The sequence below is a fragment of the Balaenoptera ricei genome, chromosome 11 (assembly GCF_028023285.1).
Source record: "Balaenoptera ricei isolate mBalRic1 chromosome 11, mBalRic1.hap2, whole genome shotgun sequence".
Lineage (NCBI taxonomy): Eukaryota > Metazoa > Chordata > Mammalia > Artiodactyla > Balaenopteridae > Balaenoptera > Balaenoptera ricei.
In genome coordinates this window covers 19,873,536-19,891,905 of record NC_082649.1, presented here as the reverse complement: position 1 = coordinate 19,891,905, position 18,370 = coordinate 19,873,536, and the positions used below count along the sequence as shown (strand labels likewise).

The following is an 18,370-nucleotide window of genomic DNA, read 5'->3' as shown; positions in this document are numbered from 1 at the left end:
TCCCCTGGCTAAACTGGTTTTTTTTTCTACATCTGTTCTCTTTATAGCTAAGATATGTGTCAGTCCTTTTAACAGCTCTTAATCTTTGTGTGATTTTTGATTTTATGGATCATCTACAGTAAATTTTAAAATTTGGACTGGTTTTTCTACTATCCGGGAGCTATGAGGGGATGTCTTTTTGCTGGTTGATGTGTTCTAAGAATAAAGATTCATTCAGACATTAGTTTGAGTCAAAAAGGGAGATAATTAATATATTGGCAAAATGAAAAAGGCTGATTGAATAAATTTTAATTTTAAATGACTCTTGGATTAGCTAGTGCTTTGATTATCTGTATCTCTTCTCTATCAACAGGGAGAATTGGAAGTTTTGTGTAGGTGTGCTTACTAACAAAATTGCAAATTATACACAGGTACATATTCTTCATCCATTACCTCAGTTGTTGACCAGAACAGAAATTTTCTCTTCTTTCTTTCCTTTTTTTTCCTTTTTTTTTGGCTTTGGAACTTTGCATGAAACTTGATCAACAATTCAAATTCCATATTCCCATGTATGATGGTAATAAAGAGAAATTATACTAGTTTGTGGCCTGGGATTCACCATGGCAGTGGGGAAGGGAGACCTGAAATAATAGCAAGTTAATATTATGGTATTAAGAATAGGGAGGTCAGGGCTTCCCTGGTGGTGCAGTGGTTGAGAATCTGCCTGCCAATGCAGGGGACACGGGTTCGAGCCCTGGTCTGGGAAGATCCCACATGCCACGGAGCAACTAAGCCCGTGCGCCACAACTACTGAGCCTGCGCGTCTGGAGCCTGTGCTCCGCAACAAGAGAGGCCGCGATAGTGAGAGGCCTGCGCACCGCCATGAAGAGTGTCCCCCGCTCGCCGCAACTAGAGAAAGCCCTCGCACAGAAACGAAGACCCAACACAGCCAAAAATTAAAAAAAAAAAAAAAAAAAAAAAAGAATAGGGAGGTTGTGAGACTGACAGTTTTCAGTCTTTTAAATTTTATTATTTAAAAATCAGAGATGTGGTAAAATAAATGTGACTCATCTCCTGCTTACGTGTATAGTATTTGTTTTATGTAAACAGGCCTTGATATTATGCTAAGGACTAAGCCCTGCTGTAGGCTGAGACGTGAGTGTGGTGACAAAGAAGAGAGAGACATAGTGACAAAAATGTTTTGGATTTTCTCTAGTAACTTATTTTAAAAAATAATAAAAATCCACTCTATCTGCTAAATGTTACTTGGAATGATGGAAAATTTTGTGGAACACATTTGTTCAAAATTTCTGGACTAGAAGTGCTAATGTAACTGAAATCTTTGATTCATTCTTTGCGATTCCAGGACTCCTCTGTGATGTCTTCAGGATGTGAGGGACATCTAGCCTCTCAGGGTAGAGGACAAAACCCCCTCTGTCTTTGCAGGTGGGAGCCAAGGTCTAAGTTATCCTTCCAAGGTGGATAGTTTGAGGCTTCAGTACTTTCAGAGTTCCCCCACAGGGCATAAGAACCTACATTCCATGCTGCTTTTCCAACCACCATGAGGACTTTATGGTTTCTTATTTACAATAATGCAAAAACTGTTCATGGAATAATTAAAGATGGTGGCCTGTGAGTGAGTGCCTTTACCTGGGAAGGAAAGAGGCAGTAAATGAGGAAGTGGATGTCTTGTTCCCTTACTCTAAATGGAGTGTTTGAGTTTGAACCAGGTGGGTTCTCTGAAGATTTTGGTTTTGGATTATTCCAATTCAGTTCACTTCAAGGACCTCCTGATTCCAAGGCTTTCCCTGCAATAGTCAGATTGGGAGTAGAATGAACTTGGCCTTACTTAATTGCCTTGATGTGAAGCCCTTTCTTCTAATCTCTTGTGTTGCAGCCCAAATAGTTTAGATACCAAAATGACCCAAATGCCATTGCTCTTGAATGGGTGACCCTCATCCAAGCAATCTAGATAGAGAAGGAAATGAAGTATGAAAAAGATGGGACAAAGAGGGAATAGACTTTGATTTTCTTGCTAACAATGATTTACATGCGAGACACAAAGTAATCATAAACTGTTGGTTTTTTTGAAGGTCTTAGGTCCTAATGCAGGGTCTGGGCCAAATACAGATTTTACTTCTTTGTGTGTTTTACTTAAAAGAGTTGTGCTGTCATTCGTCTTTTGTTCTCAGGTGAAGGTATTTGTTTGTGGGGCTTGGGGGTGGGTGGGAAGGGCTGGAGATAAGCTCACAGGAGGGAGAGCTACTTACAGAAGGGAGGGTCGCTGCGCCATAGAGAGTCTTGAACTGTTGCTTTTTGAGAAATAAAACCTCACTGAACCTTGAACATTCTTTTTTATCTACATCATGTGCTTTGACCTCCCGGATGGTGCAATTTTGATGTGGAGGTGAGGTTCTTTTGACCTAGTTCTCCCCTAAGGGATTGCAGATATTTTCCCCATTAAGCTAGGTTCACTGGTTAACAACAAATCATTGTTTCTTATTGTTCTGAGCTAGTAGGCCTGGTATGTGAAAAAAATCTCCCCCACCACTTTTTGTGTATTTGTGACAAAACTCATGACTGATCTTTGGGAGATAACTGTGCTTTCTTCTCTGTTTTAGCGGTGCAAGAAATTATTAATTTAGTGTCGAATTTAGGATGACTATTTTTTTGTTCTTTCCAAGTTGTCTCTTGGCTTAACAAAGTAATAGAAGGTCAAGTTTCTTTGAAACTACACCAAAACCCAAAAGTAATCACATGACAGAAGTGCTTAAGTTTATTCTAGTTACAGGTGGAAACTATTGTTGGTTATCTCAGGAAGTTGTTTTTTTTTTTTTTTTTAATTACATTTTAAGTGCAGAGTTGTGCATGATTATTGAGAGAAGAGGGTGAGGGAGGTGAAGACAGGGCAAGGGATGCCTCCTATGTATCAGATCTTTAGTTATGGTAAGGGGTGTTAAAGATTATATTTGTTTAGCTTTTTATTTTGAAATAACTTTAGACAAAAGTTGTCAAAGAGTACAGAGAATTTATGTACACCTTCCTTCGCCCAGCTTCCTCTTTTAACATCTTACATAACGTTAGTATCATTACTGAAAGCCGGAAATTAAAACTGATACAATGACTTAATTTATAAATCTTATACAAATTTTGCCAGTTTTCATGCTAATGTCTTTTTTTCAGGTCCTGGATTCAATCCAGAGTCCCACACTGCATTTAGTTTATCATGTTACCTTAGTTTCCACTAACCTGTTACTGCTCCTCAGTTTCTCATGACCTTCACAACTCTGAAGGTCAGTTATTTTGTAGGATTTCCTTTAGTTTGGGTTTGCCTGATGTTTTCTTGTGATTGGGTTTGAGGTTATTTATTTTTTGGCAAGAATACCAGGAGATGATCTTGTGCCCTGTTCAATGAGTCATGTCAGAAGGTACTGTTGGGGAAATATAATTAAAAACAAAATCCCTCAATCCAGAAATTTAAAACAAAATCTCTCAATCCCGAAATCCTCTCCTCAAAGGTAGTAGAGAAAGAAAGCACTTTTATTACTGAATATGCATTAAATCAGAATATGATGTGAATCACAGGCAATCTACTAAGAAGTTGCAATGACAGAAAGAAATTTTACTCTTTTATATAGTCAAGCAGGTTCCACCCACAACATACATACATGTTTTCAAGATAAACAATAACTAGCCCTGAAGTGTGAGCACTTGAGGGTACCATTTGTCACACACAGTTCATCATCAGTTCACCTGGTAATTGGGGTGACCATCTGTGTTAGCTAGTTGGCTTTATCCAGAAGAGAAACAAACTATAGTATTCATATCTTTATGAAAGGAGGTAGTTTTGCCATTTGGAGCAAGGTGTCCATTGAAATTAGGCTTCTGTCCTCCAACAGAAAGTGGGAAATAGGGGTGCTATCTCCCTTGATGTTTACATCCTAGGTCTTTGAGAAAGACATTACCAGGTGATAAAGTTGACAAAGGCCTATCTTAATCTTCAAAGAGATTATACATACCTTTCAAAGAGAGGAGAAAGTGCTTACAGTTGCAAGTTTTCTAAAGTAAATGCTCTGAGAAAAAGTTGGGAAGGGAAATCTCTTGATTTCATCAGGGAGAATTAATCCTCTTTCAATTGGTATTTGTCCTTGGAGTAAATAATGCCGATATGTCTTCTTCTTACGTCTTCTTCTGTCTTCTACTGGTGATACTAGCTTCGATCTCTTGGTTAAGGTGGAATCTAACAGCTTTCTCCACTGTAAAGTTACTGTGTTTCCTTTGTAATTAACAAGTATCTTGAGGGGAGATACTTTGAACCTATGCAAATATACTTTTTCTCATCATTCAGGATATCACTCACAAATTTTATTATCCATGGATGGTTCTTGCCTGCAACAGTTACTACAGCGGTGTTTACCTAATGATAGTCTCCTGTTTCCATTGTGCCTTCTACATTTATTAGTTGGAATTATACTGTATGGGAGAGTTGTCCTTTCTCTCACATTTATTTATTTGTTCATTCATTCATTCAGTTATTTCTTTATATCAGTATGGACTCATGGATATTTATTTTATTCTCTGGGTTAAAATCCAGTACCATCATTATTCATTTTGTTACTTAAATTATTCCTGCTTTGCCCATTGGGGACTCTTTGCAGATGGCTTCTGTGTCGTTTTGACATGGTCCTAACATTTTTTTGAGCACTTCATTACTTTCTAGCACCACAAGATGTTCCAGGCTCATTTTGTATTTTTCCTTCTCTGGCCCTTAGAGTCAACTGCTTCTCCAGAGAACACTAGTTCATTTTAGTGGAGAATGGTATTTAGAAACCAATATCTGGACATTAGGGGTGCTCCTTGCTACTGAGATGTCATGCCTTTTAGGGCCTCTCAATAGACAGAGCTAGAAAATATATGTATATATGCAAATACACACGTCTACATTTATTTCTATATCTATCCATCTGTGTATATATGCAGGTATATATTTAAAAAACTGAGTTCATACTGATACCTCCAATTCCACACCAGCAGCACAGGTTTCATTCTGTCCTTTCCCATTCCTTATATGAAACTTACTTCTCTAAACTGGGAAACCCCACTCTCATTATCCACAATATATTCATGTATTTGTTCAGTTTTAATGTACCTACAAAATAGTTTTAAAATTGCTAACTCATACTCCTGTGAGAAACATTTAATTGACTAGAGTCAGTATTTGTGTAGTTCTTTTTGTCTTTAGCTTTCCAGTATACAGTAAGGACACTATTGTCCCAAGTCACTTAAGTTGGTTTTTTTCTTCCTCATCCCTTTTGTTATGGAACCAGGTTCGTTTGCCCGATGCACAGCAAGCCAAACACTGAGACACTGAGGTCTGCAGCAGAGAAAAGTTTTACTCACAAGGCAGCCAAGGGGGGAGATCCAAGAACAAATCTCAAATCCACTTCCCTGAAGGCAAGGGGCTTGGGATATTGATGGGATAAGGGAGCAGGGTGGTCTGAGGTGTGGGGAAAGATGATTGGAGGAAAGAAAAAGGTGAAATAATCGGTGTTCTCCGGAGGCTGAGCATGCTTTTTCATGGGATGTATGTTCAGAAAATGGCAGTGTTAACATGATCTGAGGGTGGAGTTTTTGGCTCTCTGATGTCAAAAGGTCATCCATCGGACACTTGTACAGGCCCCATTGAATGGTCGGTGGTCTTGACAGGTTTGAGCTGGGCAAGACTAGCTCCATGTTCCTGAAAAACATTTTAAGCAATAGTTATTATATGTCAGAGGTATTATCTATAGGGGGAGGTCAAAGAAGTCTTGTGATGTATATCTAAGCTATGTGAAACTTGGAAGGTATGCAGTTTGCAAGAACAATTATAGCAAGCTTGGTTAGTGAAGGCAGGTTACAGGATATTATTTATTAAGAAAGTTATAGTTTAAGGGATCTAACTGATGACTCCCCTCTTTTAACTTTCAGTGTGGTTGTGTTATTTATTATAATACAGTTAGGTTCATTTGTTACTGTTTATGTTCTATTTTGGGTACACAACATTGTGGTTGATTTTAATTATTTGCCATGTCCTGAAAGTCATAAGCTGTACACACCCCCTGCCCGACTCCCATTCCTACTTAGTTCCTAGTCCTGCATTCTTTATACCTGGTTCTTGTCCATTCCCCATAAGAAACCATTCTCCTTAGTTTCTGGTTTATTTATCCTGTCTTTATCCTATCCTTTTCCACAAATGAGCAGATATGTATCTCTGCCTCTGTCTCTATCTCTATATCTATATTCCTTTCTTTTCTATATGAAGGGTCCACGCTATAGATATCCTTTGGCACTTTGCTGTTTTTCACTTAACAATATATCCTGGGAATCTATGTATAGGTCATTCTCATTCTTAATTGCAACTTCAGAGCTCTTCATTGTATGGATGTACCATACTTTTCTCAACCATTCTCCTATGTGTGGGCATTTAGATTGTTTCTAATATTTTATAATTACAAAAAATATTCCTAACGATCTGATTCCAGTTACAATGTGTGGTTTTTTTCCCCCCCACACCAAGCAGTTCTCTGACACCAGCTGGGTGTCCTACAATTCAACTCAATTCTGACACTCTCTACCTGGAGATAGGTAGACCGTCCCTCTGCCCCCACTTGCTAATCTCAAGTCCAGGTTGTTACCTGTGCTTCTGAAGACCCAGCTATAGATCAGAGGTTCCAGTGACCCCCTCTTTTTGTTTGCTAGAGTGGCTTTCAGAACTCAGAGAGACATTTTACCTAGTAGATTACTGGTTTGTTATAAAAGGATAACCAGGTGGAAGAGATGCATAGGGCAAGATGCCTAGAGAAGGGCACCGAGTTTCCATGCCTCTGAGCTGGTCACTCTCCCGGAATCTCCATGTGTTCACCAATCCAGAAGCTCTCAGAACCCTGTCCTTTGGTTTTTTTTATTACATAGCCATGGTTGGTTATATCATTGGCCATTGGTGATTGATTCAACCTACAGTTCTTTTTCCCTTCCTATTGGTCTGGGAAGTAAGACTGAAAGTTCCAACCTTCTAATCACATGGTTCTCTCACTCCTGCATCCCACCCTATGCAGAAGCTCAGTCACTGAGAATGGAGGTCTTCTCTGCCCTTTGTGCACAGTTCTGAATCCTTTACACAGAGCACTGAGTGCATTGTGGGTGAACCACTAATAGTTGCTAAATATGTTAGTGTTCTTTCTCTTGCCATCCGGTGACATGTTAATAGCTTTCTTAGTATTTATGAAAGACAGCATTTAGATCCTGTACAGTTGGCACATTCTTCAGTGGGAATCCTGGGGACCAAATGACTTATTTAAATGCAGGTGGAGGCTGTACTCTGGCCCCGCATGCTCGGCATTGCTAACCTTTCATCTTGCATTGTTATGTACACACTTCAGCTGCTCTGCATTCTTAGTGGAAATTTTACATTCCACTGCCTAGATTGGTTTGGTAACCAGAATCCCATTTGGGAAGACAAACCAAACAAAAATGACAATGGTGAAATAGAAAGCAAGTTGTAGTAAGTGAAGAAGAATATTAAAGAAAAGACAAACAATCCAAAAAAATTTTTTTCTTTTCAATGCTTTGTTAGTAGTGGTTTCCGTAATTACTCCTAAGAGTTCTCTTGGGTTAATTGGTTATTTTTTAACTTTGTGAGGGTCATGTTATTCTCTTCAGCATAGCATTAGGGAAACCCATGCAGACTTACGAATGCCTTAAAAATGACTCAAGTCCTGTTTAGTTTTGCTATAAGGTAGAGTGTCCATTGCAATTTAGAATAAATTTTAGAATAAAGTTAATAAATGTGAGGTTTAACATTATATATTCAGAATGCTTGGGATTATCTGATCTTTTGAAATATTCCACAAAGTGCAAGAGAGAGAAAATTAAACCAGAAAGCCAATAGTTTAAAAATTTGTGGTATGCTGGGAAATTGATTTGATGGTTCAAAATTTGATGAAAATTAGTGGGCATTTTGTTTTTTAAGACAAAAAGATTTAGCAGTATGGACACATTTAAATACATGCTTACACTTAAGAATTTTTCAAGGAAGGTATTACTAATGATGGGTATATTATCTTTTGGGTTACTTTTTTATAAGTTAAAAAATATTTTTTTAGACATTACATTTTAAAGCCGTTTTAGGTTCACAGAAAAATTGAGGGGAAGGTACAGAGATCTCCCATTATAGCCCTTGCCCCCAGACATGCATAGTCTCACAAGAGCGGTAAATTTGTTACAGTTAATGAACCTACACTGACACATCCTAATCACCCACAGTCCATAGTTTACATTAGGGTTCACTTGTGGTGTTATATATTCTATGGGTTTAGACAAATGTATAATGACATGTAACTTTTGGGTCACTTTTAAGCTAAAAAGAAATCTTTTACCTTGCTGTTTTGAATAGCCATGTCATTTTGTGAATTTGTTTTGACTTGTTTTCCTGCTTCAATGAAGGGGGAGACATTCATTTAGAGAACAGTTCAAAAGCCAAATATGCAAACTGATGCTAAGATATCCATTATTGTCAGAAAAATGACCCTCTGAATAAGAGATGATAATTCACACCTGATAGATGAATCCTAACCCTTCCTTTGGGTATCAGCCCCTGGACTGGGTACAACAGGACAGGGACCTGTAGAGGACCCAGGTAGAGACGAGTGGTTGCATCAGCTCATAGAAACTAACTGGACCCTTCTGGGAATGTTCTAAACAGCGGGTTCATTATAATTATAGACATCTCCTATAACTAGGTTGTCGCTGAAGTTAGAGTGGTTGGAATTTTTTATTATTATATAACAATGCTGATGAAAATATTTCAGTGGCTGGGCTGATTTTGCCACCATGCCCTTCTGGAATTTCTAAAATTTCAGGGGGTTAACAGATTACAATTTTCATTCCATTGGAGTTCCATAAATTATACTGATATGATCATGTAAAGAATAGTGGGCAGATAGCAGTGAAGGGGAGAGAAACTTGGGTGGTCTTGAGAAGATACTGGAACCACTGAATAAGGGTGGTCTAGATATGCCAATATATATAAATGTTTACAGATATTCAGTTGTATATAATTCAAGAAAGCTCTTATTTAAATGGGTACACATATGTGTCTACTATTTCTGTTAGTGGCCAATTTCTGTCTTGGGCAACATTAGCAGTAGGAATGAACCCTGCACTGGGAATCAGAAGTGGACCCATATGACTGCTTCTTTGCTTACTGTGTGACCTTGAGGGGTGGAGAGGCTCATCTTTTCCTTTCTATACAACTGGAATAATACTAACCTCATAATATTATTTTGAGGAATAAACATTACTATAAGTGTGAAAGCATTTTATAAATTCTGTTGTGTTTTACAATTGTAAACTTATTTGAAAATAACTAACATAAAGGTATTACAAAAAGTCAAGGTAACATGTGGAAAGTGTTTGATACAATTCTGGGCATGGTATGTGCTCAAAAAAATTGGTCCCAATTTTGTTTAATTAAAGTATTTACTGAAGATGTATACACACACACACACACACACACACACACACACATACACACACAATGGAATATTACTCAGCCATAAAAAAGAATGAAATAATGCCATTTGCAGCAACATGGATGGACCTAGAGATTATCATATTAAGTGGTTATCATATTAAGTCAGAGAAAGATGAATATCATATGATATCACTTATATGTGAAATCTAAAAAAAAAATGATACAAATGAACATATTTACAAAACAGAAGTAGACTCACAGACATAGAAAACAAACTTATGGTTACCAAAGAGGAGAGGAGGGTAAACAAATTAGGAGTTTGGGATTAACATACACACACTACTATATATCAAATAGATAAACAACAAGGACCTACTGTATAGCACAAGGAGCTATACTCAATGTTTTATAATAACCTGTAATGGAAAGGAATCCGAAAAAGTATCTATCTATCTATCTATCTATCTATCTATCTATCTATCTATCTATGAATCACTTTGCTGTACACTTGAAACTAACACAGCATTGTAAATTAACTATACTTCAATTAAAAAAAAGTATTTACTGAGTGAATTCTATGTCCAAAGCGCCATGAATGGATCTTTGAGTTATAGATGAGGCTCATTACTAAAAAAAATAAAAGAGAGATGCAGTCCATGAAAATATTGATAACATAAGGGGAATATGTTATACCTATGAAAAATGTTGTACGGAGATTCAGACAAAATGATATGGATTTTCTGAGGAGAGAATTATATCCAGATGAGTGAAGGGTAGGTGGTAGAATAGTGAGAAATGAGGTTAGAGTGTGAAAAGATGGGGCCAGCTCAGATGTGATCTCAAATACCCAAGTCCAGGACATGTGGACTTCATCTGAAGGCAGTGAAGGAAAATAGAGTTGAAGGCTCTTTGTGTAGGTTGGGCTATATTTTGCAAATAAATAGCTTCAGTATGTTTTTTTTCCTAAATGCCTAAGTCTATCATATGGACAGTTACAAAAACGTGATTTTTAAAAAAAATTTATTTATTTTGTTTATTTATTTTTGGCTGCATTGGGTCTTCATTGCTGCGCGCGGGCTTTCTCTAGTTACGGCAAGCAGGGGGCTACTCTTCGCTGCGGTGTGCGGGTTTCTCATTGAGGTGGCTTCTCTTGTTGTGGAGCACGGGCTCTAGGCGCCCGGGCTTCATTAGTTGTGGCTCGCGGGCTCAGTAGTTGTGACTCATGGGCTTAGTTGCTCCACGGCATGTGGGATCTTCCCGGACCAGGGCTCAAACCCATGTCCCCTGCATTGGCAGGCGGATTCTTAACCACTGCGCCACCAGGGAAGCCCATGTGATTTTTTTAAAAAAGCAATATAAAATTGAATTTTAAAATTGTATCAGGAGTTTTTACAAGAGATCAGCGGTCATTAGATTTTCATGATGGCGTCGTTTAATGGCATCATTTCCTCAGGTTCTTAGACCGACTTTAGTTTACTTGGCCTAGGGTTTCAAGGGGTGGTGAGTGCTGAGATTTGAGGCAGGTAGATCTGAAGCATTCAGCCTAGCGGCCCCAGGGAATGGTATTGCCACTTCATTAATTAGTTCATGAAGCATCCCTTTGGGCTAGTTTAGCGGGATTATCCCTATTTTTACAGAGCAAGAAAATGAGGTGTGAGGTGTTGAATTGGCAATCTGTCCTGGAGTTCAGAATTTCAGACCTTTAGTCAGTTCCTCAGTTTGTAGATCTTGTTCTTATTAATCCAAATATGTATGTTCACAACAATTTTAGTTTCATTGAGTTTATTTTTTTTAATAAAAATTCATATTTTTAAGTCATGCAGGTTTTAACTTGAATTTGACCCAGCTGTGATATTGTCCAAGTGTCATGTGGAATTTGTGAGCTTGAATTAAATTATATACTTAGACTTGTCAAATTCACATAACTTTTTTTTCTGTTTGTTGTTGGGTTTTGATTGTTTGTTTTTGGTATAGCCATCTGTGACATAAACACAATCTAAAGGAGATACCAGAGGCAGAGTGATATATTGAAAGGTACATGTGATTTATATTCAAAGACCTGGCTCATCCCATTCTAGCAGAGTGAACATGCTTAAGTCACTTTTGCCATCTTTGACTTTGAAATATTTCCAAGGAAAATGTTAGCCAAATATTTAATCTATCTATCCATCCATCCAGCTATCTAATTTCTACTCAGGGAGTGACTCCTCTCTGATTCACCAGGCTAACCTACTTCTCAATATCCAAATAAACTGGGTTTTCCAAGACAACGTTGAACCCAGTTCAGGATCAAGGTAAGAGGTCAGCTATAAGCATGTTCTGCTTTTGCCTGGTGGTGGTTCCCTCACTAACTGACAAAGCCAACCGGGAGTATGATCTCTGCTGCGTCCAAAATGAATGTCCGAGTTTTGCATTGATGCCTTTTCAGTTGATTTGGTTCCATAGTCACAGATTACACCTAACACTGGTCAGGATGCCCACCAGCAAGACATTCCTGGTACACGGGGGTCTCAGTGGGAGTACTTCATACTCAATCCTTTGGGGTCCATCCCTCCATAACCAGGTGTGTTGATACTTAACATTATTCTCATATTTCAAACATTATTCATTTTCAAAGGGCAAGGGAAAGTGTACAGCCTAATAAGAAAATGTTCGTGTTTTAAAAATATATTCTAATTGATTATTATGTTTCCCATATCTAAGCCACAGTGTCTCTAGATTAGCACTAAGTGACCAAGTGACCAACACTTAATCTCTGATAAGGGCTTTGGGAAAGCTCCCCTTATATGTAGTTGATTTGCTTAATTCTTTTGTGATTTAAGTTATTATTTAAAATGCCAATTAGAAAAATGCATTTTTAATGAAAAATGGTATTTTTTCCCCTCAAAAGTCCTAATTGTTTTATACAATGGTCTTACATTTTTTTTTTCAATTCAAACATATTACTTGGATTATTTTTTCAAATTCTTTTATTAGTATATCTGGAAACAGACTGATTTAGTTGTTTTAACTAAAATGACTCAAAGAAATATATATTTAAGATTAATCTTCAGTTCAGCTGGTTAATCATGAACATTTGGAGAGTATTTTTGTCATACTGAATGAGGAAAACAACTTATTCAAGACAGATGGTTTAATTTAATTCAAGCAACAACTTACAGACTCAGAATAAAGTTATATAATTATTTAAAAAATCATCTATTTGTGAATTTCTGTATATAGTAACTATAGACATGTATGCACTAAAGAAAAATAGCATATATCAGGCAGCTCAACAGGAGTTTCCAAGTTATTTGTTTATCTAATGTATTCACCTTCATCTTTAATTCAACAGTCTAACAGGGTATTAAGCAATCAAGGTTGGACGGAAAGACATTTGAAAAAATAACAATTGGTATGACGTATGTGCTCAGTACATTACTAGTTAATATTGAGGGTAACTACAAAGTAACAGTAGGGACAATAAATTAAAAACCAGGTAAATAAAATGTACAGTATGTTAGATGATGGTAAGTGCTATTAAAAAAAACAAAAAGGCAGGGAAGGGCAATAGAGAACCAGGGATGTGGCAGAAGCTTTAAGTTCAGTGGCCAGGGAGTCAGTATTAAGAGGTGGGGAAGATTTCACGAGGCAGATACTATCAGCATAGACGCAGAATCAGAAAGGCCTGTCCTTCACACAGGCAAAGACTCATTTGCAGTTAAACAAGCTAAGCCTTAAGAGGAAGCAAATCTGCTGGGAGAGGGATTTGTAGGCATCCAAGATGCTGTAAACTACAACCCTGGCCACAGAACTTTATTCCTTGTAAATCAAATCTATTTTCTTATGCTATAGTATGAACTAAATAAATCAAGGGACGCTTGGGATCAATCAAGAGTAAGCTTGCAATACATTCCATTAAACTGAAAAAACTGCCTCTTCTTTATTTCAGCAAATTCTCAATTCTAATAATTTATTCTACAGAAATGCTTACATATTTATGCAAATAAATATTTACGAGGAAATCTATCATGGCATTATTTGCAACAGCAAAATTTAGAAACAACCAACAGGATTGTCATTGAGGGACAGGTTAAATAAATTATGGCACATCCATGGTGTGGAATATACGCAGCTATTACAAAGAATGAAGCAACCCTTACTGTAACTACCAGTATGGAACAACCGCCATGGTAATTGTTAAATGAAAAAAGCAAGGTGCAGAAGAATGGGTTATAGCAAGTTATCCCTATGTTTAAAAATTACATGTATAAAATGTCCACGTAAGACAATATGTATATGTAGGTATAGGCTGCCTTTGAATGAATATTGCTAATTCTGGTTGCAACTTTGTGATTGGGGGACAGGAATGGGAAAGATTCTCCCTTTTCACTGTATACCCCATTTTACCACTTGAATTTTGGTCAGGTGCATACATTATCTGTTAAAATTTTTTTTAAAAAAAGTCGACATCACTGCAAATATTAGCTTAGGGCCAAGAATCTCATCTCTGGGTTTAAAATGCAAAAAAAAAATTATTGTGATTGATTAAAAATTTTTTACTCTAAATTAGAGTCTCTTTTAATTAAATTTCAATAAACATTTATTGTTCAACTAGCAGGCATTGCCAAGTGTTGTTTTAGGCACTGGAGAGTCAAGAAGAATTCTACCCCTTGTTCTTCTCAAAATGGCATAATTTGACTGAAGAGAGAGTCCCATAAATTATTTAGGGTTAATACTTATCTCTAAAATAACTACCAAAGTGCAAAGCAAATAGTGGTTCACTTGTATGGACAGCCCTGCCCCTTAGTATGTGTGATTTTAGGCAAATTAATTAATTAAGCTCCAGTTTCTTCATCTGTAAAATGGGGTTAAATAGTAAGTACTTATTCAGGGCATGGTTTTGATGATTAAATGATATATAAGGCATGTAAATTGCTCAGTACAGTGCTTGTCATTAAATATAGTGAAATAAATGTTGACTGTTGTTATTAATCAGTTCCCTTTGCTATTTTTATTAATCAGCTCCGTTTCAAATCAGGAAGGAAAAAAAAAAGCCCTAAAAACAAAAGTGGGATCATCAATACTATAGTAGCCATAGCAGTTTGAGACAGAAAAGTAAAGAAGGGTGAACAGGGAAGGACTGGTGATGACTGGGCTGGGCGTTGATTAGCAAATGGAATTTCAGCAGGTGGAGGAAGGGGGAGGGCGTTTTGGGCAGAGGGGCTTGATGAGCAAAGGCGTGGAAGAGGATTCAGGGTGTGTTTTGGGAAGGGAAGAGGGTAGGCTGGTTTGACCTAAAGTCACAACTAGAGGCCGGGGAGGAAGGAGTGTTGGTGGGAGATGAGGGAACCAAGGAAGCAGTGGTTGGTCATGGGGGTCCTTGTAGGCCAAACTTAAGAGTTGGGGTGTATCTTTCTTTCAGTGGAAACCAGATAGCAGAAGACTGAGGAGAGGATAGGGTGGGAGGAATTAGGGAGAGGAATGATGAAGAGGAGAGAAAGGGCCAAAGGGTCAAGGGAGAAACTGAAGACACCAGATGGGGGTGAAGGGTCCTAGCTATTTAATGGAACAAGCAGAGGCAGCAGGGGATAAAATCAAGATGGGGGCTTTGCTTTGTAAAGGGATAAGGATCCTTCTGAGACAGGCAGCAAAGGAGAAAAGTGGTGAAGATGTAGAAGAAGTGGGTTATGGACGGAAGGGAGGTTGAAAGCCTTCATGCCTGTTGGCCTTTATTTTCTTGAAGTTTGGAGGGAAATGATTTGCTGAGAGTGAGTGTGTCTGGAGTGTGATTTTAGGATTTAGAATGAAAGGTAGGGATTTGGACAGTTCACTGTGGGAAATGTAAGAAGTAGTTGATTTGGGAGAACAGGGTTGGCCGATGCCAAAGCCTTGTCTCAGGCCAAGGTGCCCGAGGGGCCATGTGGTTCTCGGTACAGCAGCCTGAACCCTGGAAACAAAAGGAGCGGGAAAGATGACCAGACCTACCCAGATGCAAGGGGTTCGGGAATGGAGGGTGGTGGTCAGTGTCTGGCTGGTGGATAGAGGAAGAAGTGAAGTCGAGAAAAGCTGATGAAGTCAGTCTCAAGAGAATAGGATGGGGTCAAGTGCCTGGTGGGGACCCAGAAACTCTAGGCAGCAGGCGAGTGAGGAGAGATGACCAAACACTATGTTGTGGCTGGAGGGGGAGGACACTTGGGAGTCCAAGATTTTATAGGATTATTTTATTTTATTATTATTATTTTTTTTTTTAAATTTTTTTTCTTTTAATTAATTAATTAATTAATTATTTTATTTTTGGCTGCATTGGGTCTTCGTTTCTGTGCGAGGGCTTTCTCTAGTTGCGGCAAGCGGGGGCCACTCTTCATCGCGGTGCGCGGGCCTCTCACTGTCGTGGCCTCTGTTGTTGCGGAGCACAGGCTCCAGACGCGCAGGCTCAGTAATTGTGGCTCACGGGCCCAGTTGCTCCGCGGCATGTGGGATCTTCCCAGACCAGGGCTCGAACCCGTGTCCCCTGCATTGGCAGGCAGATTCTCAACCACTGCGCCACCAGGGAAGCCCCTATTTTATTTTTTTATTTTTGTTTTACAGAAAGTAATTGCTTAAAACAGTTGCCTTAAAATTCTCATAATAGCTCAACAGTTTCTGTTGTTGGCACAGATCATGAGCAGTATGCCCAGTGCTTAAGTGAAATTTTTCTTGAGAGCTCTGTTAAGGCAACATACCATCGATAGAGGGTGAGCCCAGAGTGTTTATGTAAGTGGAGAAAAAAGCAAGGTTTTAACAAAGGCAACACAGGTCTCAGCCAGTTCCCTGGAAACCTGTAATTTTTCCTCATAGGGGGAAAAAAAAAAGCACTCGGTGCTTTGTATTTCATAAGCTCGGTGATTTGTATTTCTTTGCTTTTGAAGGTAAAACCAGTAATCCACAGCAGGATCAATGTGTCAGCTCGCTTTAGAAAACCGCTTCTGGAACCCTGCGCTATCTTGTAAGTTGGAGCCCTTTACATTTTGAGTTAAAATTGATGTGGTGGTTTCCTTTTGGGTTGGGATTTATTTTGTAGTTTTAAAGGCGTAACTGTGTCAAACGGTTTGGCTCACTGGCTTTGCTTTTTTTCCAGCTTGATTGCAAATGGAGACCTTATAAACCCAGCTTCTCGACTCCTCATCCCTAGAAAAGCCTTGAATCAGTGGGATCATGTACTACAAATGGTCACGGAAAAAATAACTCTGAGGAGTGGGGCTGTCCACAGGTATGTCAAAGTAATCTTGCAAGTGGATGGGTTTCAGAATTGTTGAGGATATTTCCAAGAGGCTCTGTAGTCACTGGTCCCTCGATTTGAATTTCAGCTCACCAGTTAGGCTCTATATGCCTCAGTTTCTCTATCTGTAAAATGGGTATATAATTGTTCGTACCTTGTAGGGTTGTTTTAGGAAGGAGTTAATCCGCATAAAGAGCTTAGAACAGTACTTGGCACATAGTAACTTCTCAACAAATATTAACTGTTTATATTCTTTGGCACATAGAGCACATCAACAAATATTAACTATTTTTTTCTTTTGATTTACAGCAAATAGGCAAGCATCAGCATTGTTTTATTTGAGGAGGACTTTTTTTTTTTGAGTGAGCCAGCTTCTTGACTCTTAATTAACTGTCCTTTTCTTTAGGAGATATTTATAATTATCTGATGGTCCAAATTATTTGCCTCAGGTAAAAAAATCAGACATCAGGAGGTATTAGTGGGTTTAGGAAGGAGGCAAGTTAGAGAGGATAATTAAGTGGGGTTGCCTAAAGTTGAGAAATCAAAAACATTTTTCTCAAATTCTAATATTTAAGTGAAGATTAAAATCATGGCTTTTAAGTTGTGAAGCCTATGAAACTATACCTTGATGGAGTCTCACTTATTTATTATCTCATAGGTGGGAGGGTTACAAATAATATAGACATATACAGAGATTATATATAATATGTGACACACAAATATTTGAAATCCAATAAAGAGTTTTCTGGTAGTTATTCTTGAATATTATCCTCACCCAGTCTCTCTAACATACTCCACTGGTAGAGAACACTATAGACATAGAGGGTAAAATAAGCTCTCAGATGGTTGTATGTTTTTCAGTTAAATGTGGGTACAGATTAATGTATGCATATTTACATATATTAGTATATATAGTTTCACAACCATTGTGATTTTAAATATAATTGTTTTAATTGAAAATATAATACTTCACATGCAGTAAAAAATGCAAATAGGACAAAAATATAAATAAAAACTATTTCTCCCACCTCAGGTTCCCCAGTCTTTCTTTCCAGTACTTTTCTGCATCATTGCAGGATGGAAACTGGAATTCATAGAAACACAAATGGGAACACACACACACATGAATAAATATGTAAATACACCTTACTTTTTTCCCTGTAACAACAAATCTTGGACAGTTTTCTTATCAGCACAAATTGCTCTATCTTATTATGTTTAACGACTACAAAATATTCCATTTTATGGGTGTACCTTAATCTACTTAACAGTCTCCTCTTGATGGAAATTTCGGTCATTTTCAACCTTTTGCTATTACAGTACGTGTTTTTGTATCTAAGCAGAGTTTATTAAGAGATGAAAGTGTAGAAGTTGAATTGCTGTATCAAGTGGTGAATGCTATTAAATTTTGATAGATACTGCCAACTGTCTTCCAAAGAGTCTGTACCAATTTACCAAAAGTGCATGAGAGGGCCTGTTTTTCATGCTCTCATCTATACTATAAAACTATCAAACATCTTGTCTTGGTAAAAGTAGTATTTCATTGTTTCTTGAATTTTATTTATTTAATATACTACAACAACAACATCACTGATCATTTCTTGTGTGCGAGTCATTATTCCAAGTGTTTTACATTTTTA

The 18,370-nt window shown here is 37.8% G+C and overlaps 1 protein-coding gene across 2 annotated transcripts in view; it reads left to right on the top strand.

Annotated features, from left to right (window-relative positions):
- The window catches only part of DCDC2 (doublecortin domain containing 2), a 161,377-nt gene that overhangs the window by 32,155 nt on the left and 110,852 nt on the right, over nt 1–18,370 (top strand). For both annotated transcript variants that reach the window (XM_059938025.1, XM_059938024.1), the window contains exons 4-5: nt 16,381–16,457; nt 16,590–16,721. In XM_059938025.1, the coding sequence (XP_059794008.1) occupies nt 16,381–16,457; nt 16,590–16,721 (209 nt within the window). The remainder of the gene's footprint in view (nt 1–16,380; nt 16,458–16,589; nt 16,722–18,370) is intronic.